At 38.9% G+C, this 22,285-nt stretch overlaps 1 protein-coding gene across 12 annotated transcripts in view; it reads left to right on the forward strand.

Moving 5' to 3' along the window:
* Positions 1–22,285, forward strand: part of GPC5 (glypican 5) — an 846,827-nt gene that overhangs the window by 249,050 nt on the left and 575,492 nt on the right. For 8 of the 12 annotated variants that reach the window (XM_075423644.1, XM_075423635.1, XM_075423620.1 and 5 more), the window contains one exon: positions 12,778–12,898. The exons of the other annotated variants lie outside the window; for them this stretch is intronic. In XM_075423644.1, the coding sequence (XP_075279759.1) occupies positions 12,778–12,898 (121 nt within the window). The remainder of the gene's footprint in view (positions 1–12,777; positions 12,899–22,285) is intronic. 12 annotated transcript variants of the gene reach the window in all.

A 22,285-nucleotide genomic window follows, 5' to 3' on the forward strand; every position in this document is an offset into this window, starting at 1 on the left:
TGAGTTCTGCCATTCAGCCAGTTCTCAATCCACCTCACCGACTACTCATCCAGCCCACATTTCCTGAGCTTCCCTAGGAGGATGTTATGGGAGACAGTGTTGAAAGCCTTGCTGAAGTCAAAGTAGACAACATCCATGGCTCTCCCCTCATCTACCCAGCCACTCATGCCATCGTAGAAAGCTGTCGGATTGGTCAAGCATAATTTCCCCTTGTTAAATCCATGTTGACTACTCCTGATAATCTTCTTGTCCTCCACTTGCTTGATGATGACATCCAGAATGAGCTGCTCCATCATCTTTCTCAGGATGGACGGGAGGCTGAGTGGCCTGTAGTTCCCTGGGTCCTCCTTCTTGCCCTTTTTGAAGGCTGGAGTGACATTGGCTTTCCTCCAGTCCTCAGGCACGTCTCCTGTCCTCCAGGACCTCTCAAAGATGATGGAGAGTGCCTTAGCAATGACATCTACCAGCTCTCTCAACAGACACGGGTGCATTCCATCGGGACCCATGGATACGTGGGTGTCCAGATTGCTTAAATGATCTCTCACACAATCCTCCTCGACCAAGGGAAGGTCATTCTTTCTTCAGTCTTCCTCTCTTACCTCCAGGGCCTGGGATTCTGAGGGCCAGGCTTAGCACTGAAGACTGAAGCAAAGAAGGCATTCAGTAACTCTGCCTTCTCTGCATCCTCCGTCAGCAGGACACCCACCTCATTCAGCAGCGGCCCCACATTTTCCCTAGTCTTTCGTTTGCTGCTGATGTACTTGAAGAAGCCCTTACTGTTGTCCTTGACATCCCTTGGCAGATTCAGTTCCAGGTGGACCTTAGCCTTCCTCGTTGCATCCCTGCATGCTCTGACCACATTCCTGTACTCTTCCCAAGTGGTCTGTCCCTCTGTCTACATTCCATGGACTTTTCTCTTCCATCTGAGTTCCACTAGAAGTTCCTTGCTCATCCATTTGGGTCTCCTGCCTCCTTTGCTATATTTCTTCCTCAGGAGGATGCACCGATCCTGAGCATGAAGGAAGTGATGTTTAAACAGTGACCGGCTCCCTTGGATGCCCCTACCTTCTAGGGCCCTGACCCACGGGATTCATTCAAGCAGGTCCTCAAAGGGGTCAAAGTTAGCTCTGCTGAAGTCCAAGGTTTTGATCCTACTTGTTGCCCTGCTTCCTCCACACAGGATCCTGAAGCTCACCTTTTCACGGTCACTGCAGCCAAGGCTGCCTCCAGCCTTCACATCCTCAACCAGTCCCTCCTTGTTCGTCAGTACAAGATCCAGAACACGTCTCCTCACTGGCTCCTTCACCACTTGCATCAGAAAGTTATTATCGATGCTCTGCAGGAACCTCCTGGACTGCGTGTGCTTGGCTGTGTGGTCTTCCCAGCTGATGTCAGGGTGGTTGAAGTCCCCCATGAGAACCAGGGCCTGTGACTGTGAGGCTGCTTGCACCTGCCTGTAGAAGGCCTCATTAACTTCCTCCTCCTGGTCAGGTGGCCTGTAGTACACACCTACAATAATGTCACCCATATGGGGCTGTCCCTTAATTCTAACCCATAAGCTCTCAACTCGTTCTTCATCCACCCCCAGGCAGAGCTCAATACATTCCAGTTGCTCCCTCACATACAGAGCAACTCCACCACCTCGCCTTGTTGACCTGTCTTTCCTAAGGAGTATGTAGCCGTCCATGACAGCATTCCAGTCGTGCGAGCTGTCCCACCATGTCTCTGTAATTGCAATGAGATTGTGGCCCTGCGACAGCACACGGATCTTTAATTCTTCCCACTTTTTGCCCATCCTGTGTGCAGTGGTGTAGAGGCATTTCAGAGAGGAACTTGCACATGCTGGTTTCCCTGGAGAGGTGCAAGAGGATCTGCCATGTCCATGACTACCATTAAGGTTGTTGGTCTTTGGTTGTTTGCTTCTCTGCTTGGGACACAGCTGAGGAACATTTGTCCCTGCTCTGATTGGCCACACTTAATCCCCAGCCAGTTGGTATGGCTTGAGCATTGCGACTTTGCCCCCACCCCCGGAATCCTTCAGTTTAAAGCCCTCCACACCAGGCTGGCTAGCTTGTTGCCAAAGACTCATAACACTTAGGCAGAATTGTTCTAGAATTCTATGAGTTAACATGGCCTATTTCATTCAGATGATGTCCAAGAAAAGGAAGACGGAAAATTAGCAAGAAAAGATAGTGTTTGAAAAACATTTTGTGTAACCTTAGCTTGAAATAGATTCCCTTAATGAGTTATTGCAGATCCAAGCAAATTTGGCGTATTTCAAAACTATCACAACTGTGTTACTGATCAATTTTTAAGTGTGATCAGAATTTATTTGATGTGCTAGAAGAAAGCTTCAAAACATGATTTTTCAGTGTGTATAATATAGCCTTTCTTCTGAAGAAGAAAATTTAGCTGTAGTAGTTTTCCCTTCAGTAAAAGCTGTGTTCTTTACTAAAAGGATAGTCTTACTCAACAGACACATATCCCGTACTGAATTTCAGATACTTAGTAAAACAATCCTTCTAAATACGTTACACAATTAGCGATTGGAGAGAAGCTGGTGCTTTTGGAAGTCTCCAGAGGGAGACCTGTCTGCCTAATGAAGCCTTTGGGACATTCAGTTATTCCATTAGCGTTTCTTACTGCTTATTCAGAACTCACTTTTGGAAGATACAGATAACATCAAAACTGTGATGAACTGGCTTCCAATCACTATATGTAAAATCCTCTCAGAAATTTTGGTGTGCAAATTAAGATCATTGTTGTGGTTTAACCTGTCAGGCAGCTAAAGACCACATAGCCATTCGCTCACCATCCTCCAGTGGGATGGGGGAGAGAACTGGAAAAAAGATAAAACTTGTTGGTGAAGATAAAGACACTTGGAAATTCATTAAAAGAGATATTCTGAAAGGCTCTGTAATAGTTATGTTATTACATACTTCAGTGTCATTTGTCCTATTCCTGTGAACCTAGTTCCAAATAAGAAAGTTTTCGGTGAAATATCCGTTTAAAAACTATTCCAAAGACATATCACTTAGTTTATCAAGTATAGAAAAGCCCAAAGGCTGACCTACTGGTTTTTTTCTTTAATAAGCCAGGTCTGGTCAATGATGAAAACTTAAATACCTATCTTTTATTGGATGTGTTTTAGCCTAAATGACTACAGGAACATATTTTTATCTGAAGCACAAATAACATAACTTTTACTCAATTGTTTTCCACACTTATTTTCCGTAAATTTAACAAGTGTATATGCGATCAGTTTTTTCCAAATATATACCAAATTACAGATCTAAAAATAAATTCTCACTGAAAAATTCAAAGGCATTTTATTTTCTTTAAAAATAATTGTTGATCAATTAAAAAGTATTGAAAATGTCTAGGTTAAAATGGAATCTGTCCTAGAATTACTACAAATACTGTCTCTGAAATCTAAGTGTAAAACATTTTTGAAGAGTTTTCTGAGGCTGGCTTTGCAACATCCACTCTTAGAAAACTATTTAAGACTAGACAAAAACAGCCAACATACCTGTCCAAGCTGCAAGTGTTTTTTATGATTGCAGTAATTCTTTGCTTTGTTCAGCTTCATTAATTAAAATTTGCATCACTAAAGACTCTTACTCGTTTGCTGCTGCACATTTACTTGTTAGTAGTATTCAGGTAATTGTTAATTTCTTAATTAACAGTTACCAAGAATTTTGAAATGTCCACCAGTGATGAAGATGCTAGCAACAGCGGGTGTAAACCAGCAGTTATCAGCAATCATAAAGCAAGCAAGCTGAGAAGTTATTAAATATCATATCCTGAGTTTGAAATAAAACAAAATGTAACGAGCACGTTGTGCTAGCTTACCATTCTTAAACACAGTGAGACTATATAAATGCAGGTACTTGCTTGTAAGTGCCAGCAGCCTGAACTGTGAAGAAATTTAGAATTCAATTATCGTGAGAAGGTAAACAAAACAAATCCCTTAGCAATGCCAGTACATTAATGCCTACTTTTCCAAACTAGAACGTACAAACAAGGAAATCCAGTTGGTGAAGGAGGAGCATATTGCAAAAGTTGCATCTTCGTTACTGTATCAATGCCAGTTAAAGGAGATGAATACTGGAGAACAAATACAGTAAATAAATAGATTATTTAAAAAATTGTTATTTGGTCTCCTGTATGTTATATTCTCTCTGTCTGCAGATTCCCAAAGAACCCACAGGAAGTAAACACCTAGTTTCAAACAACTTCTCTAAGATTTCGGTGCTTTCTTCAAACAGTCAACTGATGAGTATGATTGTTGCTTCATTTACATCAAAGTAGTTTCAAATGCAGAAAAATAAGTCAATGGAGAGACTTCTCCATTGTTACCGGATGAGGAGTTAGTGGTTGTTGTCTGCTTGCTCTCATGGAGATTACTGTAATGCTTCCAGTTAAGATTTCATTTGAGCTGACATATCACAAATGGAGGCGAGAATCTTATTGCCACAAAATGACGCAAAGAATAAGCTTTGTCAGACAGTGTCTCTGTACAGCTGCAGCAGCTATGAACTGCTTCAACCTCCTACAGCATTGTGACTACCTGATACACATGAGTATTTCAGAAGTAAGGGAAAGCAACTCAGTGATTAAGCCCTTCACAATCAGAGCAGCTGTCTCAGTATCATGACCCTGTAACTTGACAACTTAATGCAGAGGTTCTGGAGTAGCTCTTGATAAAGTCAATTGAGTGAAACACTGAAAAGCCTGAGAAGGTGGTGGTAGACGGTGATGGCAGCAGCTGGCAGAGAGGCATCAGTGTGGGGCGAACAGCTAAATTTGCTAAAGTGCAAGACATCACCACTTTTCTTGGGAGGGGCTTGACTGCCAGGATGCTTAGGTTTGTTCTGGCGAACAGCATTTACAGTGAAATACATCTTTTGTTACTTTAATCTCCCACTTGGAACATGGTCCAAGTGCCTAAATGAAGCTTGACGTCACTTATTCCAAGCAGTGGAAGAAGCAACAGGTTTGAATCCCGCTCAGTATCCTCAGTTCTTCTTCTTCTGGATTTGTTTGCTTCAGGTCCTAGTGAACCTGAAAACATTAAAGGCAAAGTTAGTCCCTCTGTCTTTCGCTTCTTACCTTCAGTGTTTTCAGGAAGAGTGCAGTTCTAACATGCTTGTCTGTACATCTTTCAAGCTTACTTATATTAATTTGGGTTTTTTTTCATTTTTTAGTGAAATAACAATCTTGTATTGATGTTAATTTTTTTTTTTTGCCAGTAACTGGAGGAGGTGACTATCTTGACCTGTGACTACATTTTTGTCTGCAGAAATACCTAGGACTATAAGGACATGCAGAAAAATAATTTTCTAGAAAGGTACATAGACATTTCCTGAGTTCTCCGAGAGTCTGATCTGTGATAAAGGAAACTTCAAGTCTGTAGTGGCTCTGAGTTAATTTGTTTTCATTTAAAGGGATCATTTTCACCAAAAAGACAATATGAAACCACAATGTTTGGTGGTGTGCAGTTCCCCTGCAAACTTGTTGTTGGTGGCATGTCAGCCCATAATGATTGCTTAGTAGAAGAGTTTTCTAAAAACCATAGGGCATTCTCCTTCTGCTGTTGAAGCTGGGCTCCCCTGTAACCAGGAATATGAAAGGCATGGATACAGAACAATTAGACAAAGGAGATCATGCATGCTAGACCCTTATTCAGATGCTACACAACTGTGAAATCATAGTGAGAGACTTATGGCTGTCAGAGACAGCCATTCCCAGCTTTTTGGAACTGCCTGAAGAATATTTCTCTTTATTTGGAGGGACAATGTTGCATACATTTGTCCTGTGGATTTGAATCCTGTCAAACCTACAGGCAGTCAGCATAATGAGCCAGTCCTGGGGAGAAAACAACCTGATCTTTAAAAATTTTGAATGTACATATACTCTTTATGTATACATCTGTACATACTCTATTTTTCAGGTAAAACTGCACCTTGTCTTTCATCTCAAGTCAAAATCAGTTTCTTTAAATATTTGACTATTGTGAATATTCGTTATGGTTATTTAAGGAACTTGGCCCTCATGGCCATGACTAGATAATACTTCGTATTCTGATCTAATAATATGTATTTTTTGTCAACATCTGGAATGTATTCAGCAGTTTAAAATCTTCCTGTACTTGAAAGATGCAGCTTTTCCACGGTTGAGAGGGTCCTGCTGGTACAATTTTTAGGAAGTGTCAGACTATGTCTGATTCCACATCTGGGCTTATTTGTGGCTATGTCATCTTTTTTTCAGCCCTAAAAACATTTAAGCCACTACGTCTCAAGTTCTTCTTAAGTTGGAGAGGGAAAACCACAAGATCTCTATTTAACCACTGGTTATGTTTTTTTTGAGTTTTTTTGTATCTGTTAAGATGGCACTCTTCATAAATCATGACACTGATGTACTTTATGTCAGATTATCAGAAACAAGTCTGTCTTAACTGTATTTCCCTCCTAGTTTCCCTTTACTGATGTATCTACTTCCCATCTCTAGTGAATGATTGCACTCTCTGTATGTCCCTCAGACTCACTGTAAGTCTACGGGGTGTGTGCTCTCATTTTACTTGTGTTTTTAAGTGGCAGGGCTATGCTGTGCTGCTGTGATCCAGGAGCCATGATGCTCTGCCTCTACAACCACATTAGAAAGCCCTGCTCCTTGCCTCAGTGGTTAATTTCAGGTTGTGACTGGGCAAAATAGACCAATCAAACCAAGTGAAAAAAGAGTCACAGGTTTGAAAAAAGAGTCCAGAATTCCAGAACGAATATCTGGGAGTGGATGTTGAGGATATCTCTGGGGCCTATGTTGTGCAATATGGGCTATCTGCACTGTGGGTTTGGTTCATGACCATCCTTTACACCTATCAAAACTATTGACTCTTCAAGCTTAGGCAAGGGTCTTGAAACAGCTAGTGATGTCTGGTTGTCCAGCTCTACGTGGTTCCCCAGGGAAAAAGTAGGCATTTTAACTATTAGTTACAATAAGATTCAACTGAAATGATCGTACTGTTTACAAATATTTGTCTGGGTGAAGCTCTGAACTTTAATGTATTTTTGTTTCTGCCTGAGTTCTGGTTCTCATGCACATCTGTATACCACAGTTCTGCTTTCACAAATTGCAGGAATTTCTATTTGAAAGCGCTGAAATAGATTTTTTCAACTCAAAATTTTCCCTGTTTATTTCCTTAATTCGTGTTTCTTCTTTTTGTAGTTAGATAAGTGGTTACTTAACACCTCTTTATTAACTCTGTGAAAGGCTGCCCTAAATAAGGTTGGCTTTACTTGAAACTAATCTGTTGCTAACCAAGAATTTGTGTTCTTTTCATATTGAAGTAATAGCAGAAATAAGTAGCAGTAAATTTAAAGAGTAACAGGGCTGAAGCAAAATGCTACCAGCACTGAGAGAGGAACTCTGTAGAAGTTTGGATCTAGATCAAAACTCTATGGCTCAGACCCATTTTTAGTGTTGATTTCTTTCTCTGTTTTATCTATTCTATGTTGATGTTACTCTACAAAGCTAGTGTGAAGGAACAGAAAAATCATGATCAGCTGTTGACAATAAATATGATGTATCAGTATTTGCTGTCATCATAATATAATATGGATTATTTGTGTTGGAGGGATACTGAGGAACAGATCTGCCTTAAGCACCATGTCCAAAATGACTAATTTTTATGAGAATTAATACATTCATTACGTCTAATAGCTTTTCCAACTGCATGTACCAATAAAGTGATAGCCAATAAAGCATGATCTTCTCTTTCAGCAGAGATATTGATACAATCAAAGGTAAAACTCACCAATTGTATTCATAGATACAGAGAGTAATAGGAAATTTCTATGAATATTCATATATTGAGCTCAGAAATTGGGCACCTTGTTATTCATCACTTTAAAATATGTCTGTGAAATACAAATGTATTGGTGCTTGTTTTTTTTCCTAGTGTTGATGAAAATGAATAGTACTTGGGGACCAAGTCTGCCTGTTAAAGTGATGTGATACATTACCATACTTGTACAGAAATGAGCACAGATGGCGAGTCTATTACTTCTCTAGCAAGAAATTCATCTTTTTTTTTTTTCCCTAGGATTCAAATCTGAGCAACACTTGCTCAAGTCAGGCTGCCTCTGTGGGGATCCTTAAACTGTTTTTCCTTTACTTGTATATTAGGAGTAAAAAACCCAAGAAAATGATTAATGCTGTATTAAAACTTTGTAATGAATGAAGTCTACAGGGATGAAATTTTGTGTACCATGCTTAGATTCCCAATAGCCCATTTAGCTCTGACAGATCATTTAATTCATGTTAGAATGTTTGAAGATGTTAGATTTATAGACATTTGTTAATTAAACACAATAATATGTGGAAAATAAAACAACAACTTTATAAGTAAGTTTATAATATTTGTACACAAAATACATAATTTTAAGCAGCAAGAGTAGATTAAACAAAAAGAGGTTGACTGCCATAATCTTACTTTGGTGATAAGAATCAATAAAGCAATCCTTCATAAGGGTTTGCCAATGTGTTATTATACACCTGAAGAAAGAAAAAGGGTTTTCAATCTGCCTTGTGACTTGTCAGAGCCTGTAATTACAAAAGACTCCAAGTTGAATGATAGTTTTTAATGTCAATTGATCAAAGCCAGATCACTTTGCAGTGAAAGCAAATTTAATATGGGTTAGTGTTTCCAGTAAAAGGAAAGAAGGAAAAAGTATGCATTTATTTACTGCAGTGTGTTGAGTGTATTCACACTCGGATGTTCTGTACTGAGATGACCATCATTTAGCGATGCAACATCACATGCAAAATGTTGTTCTATATGTATGCTGTGAACTGGTACACAAAGACAGTATTAGCAAATTTGGTGTGGTCAGTTAACCCTGGCTGGATGCCAGGTGCCCACAGAAACCACTCTGTCACTCCCCCTCCTCAGCTGGACGGGGGGAGAAAAATATGACAAAGGACAGGGAGATCACTCAGAAATTACCATCACGGGTAAAACAGACTCAGCTTTGGGAATTAGTTTAATTTATTACCAATCAAATCAGAGTAGAATAATGAGAAATAAACCCAAAGCTTAAAAACACCTTTGCCTGTCCCCTTCACCTATTACTCACAACTTTCTCTACCTCCTCCCCCCTGAGGGGCGCAGGGGTGACAGGTGAGTAGGTTCTCTGACAGGTAAGTGACTGAGTGGATTTTGTTCCTGAAAGGAAGAAAAAGAAGCCTGGTAGTGACTATAAAATCAGAAAATGTTTATCAGACTTTCAGCTTCTTTACAAAGCTGCGAGGACAGGACAAATGGACAGGGATATTCCCACACTAAAGCATGCCCACTCATATTGTACATCTGCTTTCTGAGCAGAGATGCTTTTTCTCACCCAAGTGGGCAAAAGACATGAAGGTTAAATGAGATTTGCTACAGGCTGTGTTACTTGGTAAGAATATCTGGACTTTGTATAGGATTTGCCTTAGTCATGAGAACTGAGAGAACATTCAAATGGATTTTGGACATGTTTCTGGAATAACTTTGAGCTTCCAACCCAAAATGATAAAGAGTCATTGGACCACACAGGGTTGACAGCGCTGAATATGTGTGAATCAGAAAAAGCATATATTTTTTTGTGTGAAAGGAGAATCAATCATTGTCTAGAAAGAAATTATAATATTAAATATTATATTATCCCTGAGGAGCAGATATGTATTTTGCCTTTGAAAGACTATGAAAAGAACGACAGTAACAGAATGACTAGGAGTAGAAGAGAGAGAACAAAATTAATTACTAACACTTTTTACTGGTGAGTAAACCCACTTATTCCTTATGAATGACAGCTGAAGACAAATTTAGAGGATGACAGGTCTAAAGAGTTTGGGGAACCCAAATAAAACTAATGTCTGGTCCACTCACAAGACAGTATTTCTTTCCTGGCTACTTTCCCTCACATGAAAGTAGGGAGTTAGTCTTACAGTAAATATCAGCTTTGCAAGGGTGTGGATTTCATTGTGGAAGTACCTGAAAAAGTCGTGATGGTCAGCGTTAAATGAGTCATTGACAGATCATTCCCAGATGAGCTGGATTAATAAAACTGTAGCCTAGGGAAGTCTCAACTTCTGTATGGTATATTTCTTCCTGCACAGTTAGAGAAATGAGTATCATCTATTGAACTAAAAAAAAGAGAAAGGGTCTTCTTTTTCACATAGTTATGCAGTTCACAGGCAAATGTGTAATAGCTGAGTTTGCAGCATTTGAAAAAAAGGTGTTAATTGAAGAATTGTGAGTGACAGAAAGTGAGAACATAGGTTTTGCACGCTGTGAAACAGAAAACGGGAGCATTGTGTAGAAAGGATAGTCGTAACCTGTATGATGTTTTTGTAGAGTTACAGTATGAAATTGCTGTGTTGCATTAAAGCAGTGTGTTGAGTTAAACCAGCTGTCCATCTGGTGAGCACAGTACTGCTCAACTGGAGAGGTGAAGGAATGAATCAATTCCATATTGAATTATCTATTTTGATATAGACGAATGTGAAAGAAGGATTCTTGAGGAAAAACTTGGAGAAGGTTTTTAGTTGTTTGTTTCTTTTTTTATCCTTAAAAGCTACCAGAACATTTGTTGACCCTACTCAAACTGCTGCATTAAACATTCTCCCATGTCTAGTAGGCAGGCTGCAGCTTTTGTACACAACCCTATAAAAAACTTTACCCCATTACTACCAGCTGGCAAATTGCCCCATCACTGCAAGACAGCACAAAAAGCTGTCTGCTGTAAACCAGAATAACTCTTTGTGAAGAATATGAGCCATTCATATATTCAGTGTATTCAACAGTGCTGTGAGGATTGTTTTAAACTCCTTTCAACTACCATGTTCCAGTGAACTACATTAAGTACATTAAGCCTTGCTGTCCTGATTGTGCAGCATTAACATCATCTTCAAGTAATACTATGACTAGTGAATCAGTAAAGAGTTCCACAATGGCTTTCGGTAATGAGTTTATTAATTTTAGTATTTACATTTAGCTGATACAGTGTGTCCTGAATATTGGGTACAGCTGACTATTCTCTCAAATGAAGAGTGAATAAAGATGGAATTTTAACTTGTGACTAATCCTAGGTGATCAGTGCTGTGATATCTTGACACAAAATTGAATTTCAATTTTATATCTGCTTCCAGTGAACTTGATTGCTTGCAGAAGAAATAGAGAGTACACTTGCTCTAAGTAGCACATGCAGAGCTGTATGTAGAAGGTCTAGAATTTTAGTATTTACTGTGTGAAACTGAATGCTTTGAAAGACTAAAGTGATGAGGGACTTCTGAATCTTGATACTTTCAAAGTCAGGGAAAATTTTAGTAAGCCTTAGAATTAGTTCACTTTTTAAGTATTTTGCAGAACACGTACTCCAAAAATTGTCTTCTTGTAAAGCCTAAAGGAGCTACTAATTTTTGTCACACATATAGAAGGCAAATTGTGCTCTCTGGGACCCATGCAAAACTTAGATTCATTTTGTATGACAGAATTGATTTTTATCTATTATCATGGCCAATTTTAGGAATGGTATCTGGGTCGGTGTACGCTTCCTTAAGGACTATGCTCAGTCTCACTTCAGGTGATATTTAAGCAAAGATTAAAGGCGAAATATTGTTGTTATGTGACAGCCTGTTTTAATGAACTGTGTTCATTGTTTAACATACATGGAAGATTTTCTCCAGAGCTAAAAGGACCTGCAACGTTTTTCATAAAACAGACTCTGCAAAATTTGAATATGCTGTGTTGTCTATGCTCATATGCGGATCTAATAGACAGGAATTAGGCATTTTTTCACTCTGTTCCTGAGAAGGTTCTCTGTTCTCTTTTTCTTATAGCGTAACAGCTGGCAAAATATTTTTGAGACAAAGATATATAGAGCTATCCTCTTGTAGGGTATACAGACAAAACCTAACATGTGGAGGGTATTTGCATAATGTATGGTATCGTGATGAGAACGTAGATGTTCAGTTTTTCTTGCATAACTTGAGTATTACATATAACATGGGAAGTTGAATGAAGAATTACATCTTAATAAGCCTCAATTCTGTTAGGTGGTTAATTTTTGTCTCTATATTTTGATTTTTGATATATTAGAAACAATGTTATACTTACTACAGCAGTTCTTTCTTGAATGAGCATATATCTGGTTTCTGTTGCTTCTTTTTTACATATCTATGTACTAAGTAAATTTTGGCCTACTCTCTACCTGTATCAGTTACGTAATACTGAATAATTTATGTACAATTTGGCTGCTGTCCTGCAATAAATATTATATATATATGTGCATTCACAAGAACGCTAGGACAATTGAGGTGTAGTTCTGAACACACAGTGTGTGTAGAATCTGGAGTTTGTTTGAAAAAACTGAAATGCCATGCATTTAGGCAATCGCCATGTAGTTTGTATTTAGCAAAACCAAAATGGAGGACAATGTTTACACACACAAAAAAAACAGGCATAGGGCTGAATGTTTCTTGCTTGAAAATGTAGATAACTCTTTTCTTGTTAAAGTTTGTAGCAAAATTTAAGCTATAACAAATAGTACAATTTTGTGGAATGTAGGAATTTTATTATGCTGTATTTATTTTCTGTGAAAAATACGTGCACAAAATTAATGCATCCTTTTAAAGTGGAATGTTGATGTTATGAGAATTAAAGTGAACTAGAAGATGACTTTCTGAGAGTAGAATAACTTACGAAACCATTTTTGTGTGTGTGTTTGTTTATTAAACTAGTTATACTCATCGTGTGGTTGGCAGTGGAATCAAAGCTCAGACTGCAAATCCAGAAGTAAAAGTGAAGGGAACAGATCCTGTAATAAGTCAAATTATTGACAAGCTGAAGCATGTTATTCAGGTAAGCTGCTTTTGCCTATAGATATAGTACAGTACTAAAGATCGCTCTAGTAGTGAAAGTATTAATTTACTGTACATTGAAGGTTAGTTGTTAATTCAAGTTGCTGCTCAGTGCACGTCAGCAGCAAAACACTACTTGCTCTCTGTCTCACTTCAGTTATTAAAATGACTTAGTTAAAAGGTTTGCATATGGTAAACAAGTGTAGGAAGTGAGGCTCTTGCAGCTGGGCCATCTGTACCTGTGAGTACAACTCAGCATTGCAGTAAGCGTACAGAAGCACAATCAGTATAATTTAGGGATATTAACTGGGTGCATATGTTTAAAAAACAATCAAACATAATTTCACTCTTCCCAGTTTACTAAATCTAGGTTTCTTCTTAACTAGTCTTGCTGTGAGGATTTTTGTTTAGATGCCAGATAAAAAAACTAGAAAGTATGAAGAAGAACAGCATGCTTGCTAAGGGAGTTGGTGTTCATTACCTGTTGTATATATCCGTGAGTTACTAAATTTAAGGCTTACAAGGCAGCCAGTTCCAATATGGTTCTGCACAATCAAAGTACTGTAATATGTTTAAAGGATTTTTTTGTTACATGGTCTATCTCTAAGCATAGATAGCCAGAACTACGGGACAAAAACCTGATTGTGTTGAAACCAACAGTTATTTTGCTGAAAATTCTGTATTTCAGTTTAATAATATATGTTTCCACTCTGATTTGAAGACTCAGAGATAAGAAGTGTTCAAACCAGGTATCGTCTCATCTGCACTGGTGAAAGGAGAGACTACTTAGGGAAGGCATGCAAGCTTGGCACCATCATGATCTCCACTCTAGTTCTCTACCTCATTCCCCAGTCATAAGAATTAGAGATACTAGAAGGCTCTTGCTTGCTTATTGAATTTAATTACATCTAAGGACTTGCTTTAATCTTGTTTTTCCGTCTTCTTGGCATCTTTCAAATACAGTTTCCCAAATGGTTTCTGGAGTTGAAATAAGTGAGCCATTCTAACATTACTGATAGCTTCATGAGAAACTCTCTTGGTTTCTCTATTTGTGAAAAATAATTCTTCTCTGACAACAAAGGAAAGAGTGGTGAAATAGAAAAAAAAAACAGAAAAATTTATTTTCCATCAATAGGGTTGTTTTCTGCGAGAAGTGGCATCCAGATTGAAGCTCAAAGGCAATCATTATTCCTTCCTCCTTAAAAGAAATATCTTTTGTAGCCCTCCAGGTTTAGTATGCTTTTGTCTCTCTTTCTTGATTGAAATGGTGACTACAATGCTGAGAAAATGAACACAATCTTCCCTCCAAAGAGATGCTATGACTTAATTAAGAACTACAAATTTCTGTGCAAAGAAAAACATTGCAAATCTTGCTGGGTAAGTCTCAAGGTCTTTCATCTATCAGGAATGCCCTCCTTCTTTGATATTAAATCTGCATTGTATAGTTTATTGTGTTGTTTTTCTCTAGAGACTAGGAGTTGTGTTGTTTTATTCTGAAGTGAGGAACTAAAGGAGTGGAATAGAACAATTCCATTATAAGGTATTTCATTTTGAGGGCTTTTTTGCCCTTGTCCCAAAAGACTAGAGTGGGTCTTGGGGAGAAGGGCATATAATTTACATACAGCAAGTCTTGCTAACCTCCAAATATGTCATTTTTCTGTGGGATAGTTTCCTTTCTTGCAGTTCTGAGTATGGAAATAGGGTCAGGGGATAAAGAGAACATCAAATTCCTCAGAGACCCAACATAGAACTGCTTTTCCTCAGATAAAAGGGCTGAAGAAACTGCAGAAAAAGCTTTCCTCTCTAACATTTACTGCTCAGGAAAGGAGGATGGGCAGTTTAAATTAGAGATTCAAATACAAAAGATTACCTTTATGTCCTTTGTGACACAAAAAAGATGAATCACATATTAAGCTTGTGATGGACAGATTAAATAAGGGGAGCTTAAAGGATTGCAGTGCTTCCTCAGAGATACATGGAGTCATACTTACGTCCAGCACTCTATCTAAGCAGTATTACTGCACTGCAAAGTTGAAATAGCTAATTTAGTAGAAAAAAATCATATTTGTCCAATTTTTTAGAACCAATAATTCCTGCAATCTGTAAAAGTCTATATACTTTAGCTTTAAGGTGACACAGATTGGCAGGGTGATACATGACTTGCTATATGTGTAGGCAACTACATATGTTTTAATATAAATTCTGTGTCGCTGTAACCTTGCTTGCTAAACGAGTACATTTTTGTTACTTAGTTGTATTTTGTGTATAGCCATTTGCTTTCTGTGTTAGGGGAAAGGAAATGAGTGGTGATTCAGCTTAATATGACTTTTTACATCAGCTTTTAAATATTTCAAGACACAGGATACTGAAGTAGCGTTTCTGTCTGTTTCGTAATGTCAGGATAGGATATGGTCCTCCTTCTCAACCTTAGTCAGAGCTCTGTATACCAGTGGCATGTATAGCCTGATTTTCTGTTGCTTATACAGCCTGTCAGGGTACTAAGGCCCTCAGGACTGAATAGTTTCTATCACTTTGTAAATGTCAATAGGTGGCAAAGAATCAGAAGCTTTGTTTCAGGTAATTCTCACAATAAAAATAGTGAAATGCACTGAAAAGTAACTTAATTAGTCATAACCTGTGGCATTTGTTTGCAGCAGGGGTGGAATTCAATCCTTTAGTCACATACCTGCATTTAGGTGTTTAAGCTTCCCTTCTATGTGAGTCTAGTCCGTGGATCTTGGAGAGCTGTCAGTTTGGCCATGTGTAAGTGTATGATTCAGGATAAGGAGAACAGTAGTTCTTTAGTCAGGCACAGTATAAAAGGAGTTTGGGTACATTGCCCACATGTTGACCTCTACACTGTAGACACCCGCAGTTAGGTGTCTGGTCTGAAGGATTTCACCTCCGTCTGATGTTTCTGAGCCCTTTCCAAGAGGTTGTCAGTTTGAACACAAAAATCAGGAATGTGTGATTTTCTAAAGAGAAATATTTACCGTATACAAACATTTATATATACATACACATACATTTGGGGGGCTCTTAAAAAAAGTCTCACTTTGTGATTCTGTATTATTTTCTAGTGGTTAAAAAAAGATGATTAAACTAAAGAAGGACTCATTTGAGGTAGATGACCAGTTTTGCGTTTAGAATAAATAATTTAAGTCAGATTGAAAAATATATCCTGATTACATTTTGTCTTTCCAGACCAGAAAAAGTAATTATCCCTAGTAAATCCAGGGTAGAAAAACTCTGTTAGAAAGTTTCCATATTTTCTGAAACTTTCTTTGCTCTTTGTCATCAAAGGAGATGACCCCTTTTCTCACTAATTATACTAAATTTCCTTTCCTAATTTCAAGAATCCCAGCATGAGGGCAAGAAGGAAGTTGATATTCTGAGATTTAAAGGGAGAGCCCATTTAAGGGTGGGTCCAGTGAGCTCTCAGAAAATCATACTGTACATATTTATTGGACAAATGACTAAATATTATTGAATAACAAATGAAGAACAGATATCTTAAAGATCCCTTCCTTCTTATCTTTAATATGTACATAAGAAAACAGATCAAAGACCATTCTGCCCTGCATACAGAAAAGAACAGATGTCTCCTGTTACCTCCTCTTTTCTCTCAAGCTAGATATACAAGTGCATGAAAATCCAAAGCAAAGAATCAGCTTTAAAATATGTAAACATACAATGATTAAACATATTCTGTTTTCTAGATTCTATTCAAACCTTTAAACCACTGAAATCAAACTTGTTGCAGAAGTGACAGTATGTTTTCCCAGAAGACTCTGGGTTCTGGGCAGTTCTCCTTTGTGAGAGGCTCACAGTAATCCTCCTTTTTTTTTTCTGTAAATAGTAGATTTGCCAAAAATCAATAGAACTTTCTGATTCCATTGGACCCTGACTGTTATAAGCTGTGCTCTGGACTCCACAAGTTTGTGTTCACAGCAACAAAGTGCAATTAGAGGAACTAACATGAACTCTGCTGAACCAGTCAGTGACGAAAATGGTTTGACAAAGTCACCTTCTTTTGTAAAAATCCTTACTTGCACAGACTGGTGTCTTGGAGAGTTTTAAATGATGGGCTCTTCTTCATTCATTTGTCTTCATGGTAGGCAAATAATGGGTTCAGTGCATATTCTCCTACGTACTGCAGTCTACAACTATCACTCTAATAGGCAATCATGATAAGCAAAGTCAGTTGCATATGGCAACAATAATAATGGTAATTATTTTTCCTTCTTCCCCAATAATTTAAAAACATGATTCATTTATCTTTCATGCAAGTACAAATAATGAGGTTATGAAGTAAGTATGATATTTTGGTGCTGTGATTAGGAGTGATTGGACCTTGGTCATTTATAATGTATCTCTTCTTTCAGAAGACAATCTCAGAAAAGATACTGCTTTTGAAAATAATGTACATTACTTGGAGCTCATATTTGCAGGTGAAATAAAGACTTCCTAATTTTTTTGAAATCCTGCCATAGTAGAAAATATCCCTATATCTGTCTGTCTAAATTAGGCAGACCAAACGTCCCTCTGGAGATCTCCAGAGGCACCTGCTGTTCTATTGACTATACTGGAAATTTAATTGCTTCTGTTAGGATAAATGATTTCATATTTCTAGATGCAGCAAAAGATGTGCCTGAACTTATTTGGAAGGGAACCTGTCTCATACTGCTATACCACTGAACTGCTAGCTGATATGTATGGAATAATATTTACTTTTGCCACAAAGGGCTGAAAACTGTCACTAATGGAAGTGACGACTACATCCTTTCAGTGAATAGAGGCCACTACTTCATAAGACATTAAATGTAGGTGACAATCTATTTTTTCCTTTACTGCTGGTCGTTAAGCACCATGTTTCACCCTGCTATCATTTGCTCATTTCCCTAGCTCAAAAGGTTACAAAAATAGTGAGATGAGATTTTGTTTTGGCACTGATTTGGCATACTAACAACTAAACTTTCCAGCTGTATTTTTTAAAGCTTTTATTAATGTACTGTGGCATGGGCAAATTAATATTTGTTTTCATAAGAGCTGTTCAAGTACATAATGGAAACGGTGATGGAATACATTACCTGAGTCCTCATCTATACATACAAAGTACCATGTTTTTAAATTATTCATATGCAAGATGTGGCACTTGCAGTAGTGCTTCCCTTTGATCACTGATATCAAGTCTGTGCCTTCTTTAGTGTTACGATAATCATGTAATAGTTAAATTCCCTCTGCCTCTTAGAATAGTTCAAACTGCTGTATAAATTTAACAAATTTTACATTCTGATGACTCTGTTGATGACTGAAATGCAATTCTTTCTCATGGAACAAGAGAATTCTCGAGAGTACAGCATTTAATAATCTCAGATACTTAGGGCCTTAGTTTGATACACTCTTCAGTAATATGCTCTTGGAGAGTCACTTTCAAAACACTTTTTCTCCTTTCTTTCCTTAAATGTTTTTTTGTTGATATGTTGTATCCCACACTTTGCACTGTTCAATGACAGATACCCCACAGAGGTAATTGGGAAGTAGAATTTCAATGCACTTTGTGCAACAGCCATTCAGTATTCAGTGGTGTTAGAATTGCTTTCTGATGTGTTTGCTCCTAAACTGCCTATTTATTATTTTTGTTACAGTAGGAAAGACTGCCTCACAAGTTTTGCTTTGTTTTGTTTTTCATATTACAAATGCATATCTAGATGTTAATTTTTCTTTAGATTATGTTTTTTACTGCCTTTTTCACTTTCTAGTTTCTTCCAAAGTTAGAGCAATTCTGTAGGTACAGAATAGCTCAGTATCTTGATTATGTTAATCTTTTCCCCAATGATTTGTTGGCTCTCACTTTCATATTTGATCTCTTGGCTTCTTCTTTTCTTTTATTTCTGGAATTAATACAATATTACTGTCTTTTTGAAATCAAACCCTTGGACAAATGCCATCTTTTGCAAGGTGTGATAGCAGAGTATTAGAGTGATGTGTTGCATTAGATGTTCCTACTTGACAGAGTTCCTGTCTTTTGACACATCTGTGGAGAAGCGGTTTATCACAATGTGCTGACTTCAGCTCCCTCTGATTGCTAGCTGGTGCCAAAGATATATTGAACACTTGAATATTACCTTTGCATGTAAGACGTTGGCATAATTTATATTAAAGATATTAAACAGCTAGAAAAGATATGGGAAATAATTTCCTAAGTTTCATCTTCCTCGTTTTGAAATACATTTCAACTTCCAACATCAGAAATGCACAGTAGAGTGCAGGATCGCTGATGCTTTTGTATCTCTTGAGAGTGAAGATCTTTTCTTCACAGTTCTGTGATGATAATGAAGGTATATGCCCTTTTTGTTGCTCACAAAGGTGGCCTTTCTGTATTTGTAAGACAGAACACTGAAAGTTATATGAACATTTGGAGATGACTGTATGTCACGGAAAATTATGTGCAAACTCAAACTTACATATGGTTTACGGGTAGAAGACAGAGAAGGAAAAAGTGATTAGGAGGGCATGAAGTTGAGCCCATGCGTCTCCCAGTGTTAGGATGCCTAGGAGGTAAATTGAGAACAGGTCATCAGCCACATAGTCCTTTTTGTCAGTGATTTAAATAAAAACCCAATGATCTTTTTTCCTGGTTTATTTTGTTTTTCACTTACTAGCTTACCAAGGTTATTAAAGACTAATCAGAGTCCCATAATTCAACACAAATGATTCTCATTTTTGTGTAGTATCTTTTTAGATAGAATTTGTACTTAAATGAAAAGCTTTTCATTTCTCTTTATGTGAATAACAAAAGGAAAAGAGTACACATTGTACAGAGCTTTCTGAAACTAATTTAAGGTTCAAATTTGTCTAAAACTGTAAATGATGTGACAATAAAAAAGTTTTAAACCCTGACATTTGTATTTTTGCTACTTTTTCTTTTTCCGTTGCTTATAAAGCACTGCACAGTACACAGTGAGAAAACATACACATTGATGCAACAGGGAGATAGATACCGTCAAGTCTTCTCCATTTAGTCTAGACAACAGTGGCACAAAAAATGAGACAGCCTTTTCTAGCTACTTAGGTGAATAGTGACGCTAACCAAAGTATTCATTATGGTGCAGATGCTCTCTACAAAAGCCTATTTTGCACCTAAATTGCTTGCTGCTATGGCTTATAAAAACTGCTTGTGTAAGAGTTTCCTAGCAAAACAGGAACATTGTTCTATCTTCTCATTTTTAAGTATGATATTAAGTGAAGGAGAGTTTTGAGATTCTGGAAGAGTTATAGCTATGACAAAAAATATGATCTGTGGCACAGATTTTGTGTTGCTTACTTTAGAAAATCTGATCTACTTTACTACTTGCAAAACTGTGGAAAAGAAATTATTTTTTCCTATTTATAATTTAGAATTTTTAAAAACATAGAATCATTGAATGGTTTGGGTTAGAAGAGATCTTATAGATTATCTAGTTCCAACCCCTCTGCCATGGGCCGGGATACCTTCCACTAGATCAAGTTGCTCAAATCCCCATCCAACCTGGCCTTGAACACTTCCAGGGAGGGGCAGCCACAGCTCCTCTGGGGAATCTGTTCCAGTGCCTCACTACCCTCATGATAAAAAATTTGTTCCTTGCCTTATATGTAACCTAAATCTACCCTCTCATTTTAAAACCTCTTGTCTTATCACTACATGCCCTTGTAAAAAGTCCCTCTCCAGCTTTCTTGTAGGCCCCTTTCAGTTACTGGAAGGCTGCTATAAGGTGTCCCTGCAGCCTTCTCTTCTCCAGACTGAACAGCCCCAGCTCTCTCAGCCTTTCCTCACAGGAGAGATGCTCCAGTCCCCTCACCATCCTTGTAGCCCTCTGCTGGACTCTCTCCAGTAGCTCTTCATCTTTCTTGAACTGGGGAGCCCAGAACTGGAAACAGTACTCCAGATGAGGCCTCACTAGGGCAGAGTAGAGGGGAAGGAGAACCTCCCTCGACCTGCTGGCCACACTCCTCCTAATGCATCCCAGGATGCCATTGGGCTTCTTGGCAGCCAGGGCACACTGCTGGCTCATGGTTAACCTGTCGTCCACCAGGACGCCCAGGTCCCTCTCTGCAGAGCTGCTCTCCAGCAAGTCCACCCCAAGCCTGTATTGATGCATGGGGTTGTTCCTCCCCAGGTGCAGGACCCTGCATTTGCCTTTGTTGAACCTCATCAGGTTCCTTTCTGCCCAACTTTCCAGCCTGTCCAGGTCACGCTGAATGGCAGCACAGCCTTCCAGCGTATCTACCACACCTCCCAGTTTTGTGTCATCAGCATCAGACCAGAGTAGAGGGGCAGAATCACCTCCTTTGACCTGCTGGCCATACTGCTTTTGATGCAGCCCAGGATATAGTTGGCCTTCTGGGCTGCGAGCACACACAGCCAGGTCATGTTGAGCTTCTCAGCAGCCAGCACTCCCAAGTCCTTCTCCTCAGCGCTGCTGTCACTCCATTCTCCCAACTCTTCTACCTCCTCACACTGAGCAGTACAGGGGGATGGAAATGGAGGTTGTGGTCAGTCCATAACACTTCATCTCTGCTTCTCCTTCTTCCTCACACTTTTCGCCTGCTCCAGCATGGGCCCTTCCCATGGGCTGCTGTCCTTTAGAAACAGACTGGTTCTGTGTGTGCTCCTCTCCACCAGCCGTAGCTCCTGCCAGGAGCTTGCTCTGGCATGGGCTTTCCATGGGCTGCAGCTTCCTTCAGTGCACTCCCCGCTGCTGCAGCGTGGGGTCCTTCATGGGCTGCAGGGGTACAAGCTGCTTTACCGTGGTTTTCACCACAGGCTGCAGGGGAATCTCTTCTCCAGTGCATGGACCACCTCCTCCCCATCCTTCTTCTCCAGCCCTGGTGTTTGCGGGCCTTTCTCTAGCATTTTTCTCACTGCTGTCTATCCCAGCTGCCCAGGGTTTTTTATCCTGTCTTAAATAAGTTTTCCCCAGGGTGCCACAATCTTGGCTGAGGGTCTCAGCCGTGCCCTGAGGTGAGTCGGCTGGAGCCAGCTGGAACCATCTGCGCTCGACATGGGGCAGCCCCAGCTACCCTTTGCATAGGCCACCCTGCAGCCCCCACTACCAACACCTGGGCATTTTCATCCAGTATACCATTGTAATACCTACTTCTGAAATCAATATGCTCAATAGGAAATAGCTCTTCACTGCGAGGGTGGTAGGTCACTGGAACAGGGTCCCCAGGGAAGTGGTCATGGCACCAAGCCTGTCAGAGTTCAGGGAGCATCTGGAAAATCCTCTTAGTCATATGATTTAGTTTTAAGTCATCCTGCAAGAAGCAGGGAGTTGAACTTGATGATCCTTATGGGTGCCTTCCAACTTGAGATGTTCTATGATTCTATGATTCTGTTACATTA

The sequence above is a fragment of the Opisthocomus hoazin genome, chromosome 1 (assembly GCF_030867145.1).
Source record: "Opisthocomus hoazin isolate bOpiHoa1 chromosome 1, bOpiHoa1.hap1, whole genome shotgun sequence".
Lineage (NCBI taxonomy): Eukaryota > Metazoa > Chordata > Aves > Opisthocomiformes > Opisthocomidae > Opisthocomus > Opisthocomus hoazin.